At 38.7% G+C, this 840-nt stretch overlaps 1 protein-coding gene across 1 annotated transcript in view; it reads right to left on the bottom strand.

Moving 5' to 3' along the window:
- LOC106881999 (low-density lipoprotein receptor-related protein 2) overlaps positions 1-840 on the bottom strand; it is an 84,414-nt gene that overhangs the window by 33,409 nt on the left and 50,165 nt on the right. Inside the window, 1 exon segment of the mRNA XM_052969906.1 lies at positions 225-323. Coding sequence (XP_052825866.1) covers positions 225-323 — 99 coding nt within the window.

The following is an 840-nucleotide window of genomic DNA, read 5'->3' as shown; positions in this document are numbered from 1 at the left end:
TTGCTGTAGCTATATTTAAGGTATGTTATGTGTGAGGAAGTGATTACTTGATTAAAGAAAACTGGCATCCCATCCAGGTGGGGAATATATATACCATTAAAACCAGGAAACCGGCCCTCATGAGCCTGGCATGGCTTGAGAAGGAAACATGAATTTTTTTTTTTTACAATCAACGTGTCTTCTTTGATCAACATAGAAATATAAAAATGTGCTTCTTTACTTACAGTTAGTTGGTTCATCTTCCCCACTTGCACAGTCTTCAGTACCATCACAATACCAAGAAGAAGGAATACAGCGGTTGGCTTGCAGGCATCGGAAATGGCCTGAAAGAAAACCATGCACATGGAGTCATTACTCAATTCTCAAACATTTCAAGTGTTTTTACACACATTTGCAATTATATTTGGAGTAAAAATTAATTGCTAGTGTGCAACCAGCCATACCTGCAATTATATCCGTCAATTAATATACTGGGGTTAATGTAATTGACTCGTCCCGCTCCCCATAAATTGCTGGCCTTGTGCCAAAATTTGAAATTAGTTTTAGAGAAAATGGCAAGCCGGCAGAATCATTAGCACATCAGACAAAATGCTTTGCAGCATTTCATCTGTCCTTACATTCTGAGTTCTAATTCTGCTGAGGCTGACTTTGCCTTTCATCCCTTTAGGGGTCAATAAAATAACTACCAGTTGAACACTGGGGTCAATGTAACTGATCTACCCCGACCCCCGAAATTACTGGCCTTTTGTCAAAATTTTAGACCCTGTGACGATGCTTGAAGAATTATTTACTAACCTGTACAGTTTGCAGACTTGCAAAACATAACGTTTTCATCAGAAT

The sequence above is a fragment of the Octopus bimaculoides genome, chromosome 8 (assembly GCF_001194135.2).
Source record: "Octopus bimaculoides isolate UCB-OBI-ISO-001 chromosome 8, ASM119413v2, whole genome shotgun sequence".
NCBI classification, from domain to species: domain Eukaryota; kingdom Metazoa; phylum Mollusca; class Cephalopoda; order Octopoda; family Octopodidae; genus Octopus; species Octopus bimaculoides.
Note: the sequence above shows the minus strand (reverse complement) of the source record. Positions and strands in the feature narration are given on the sequence as shown.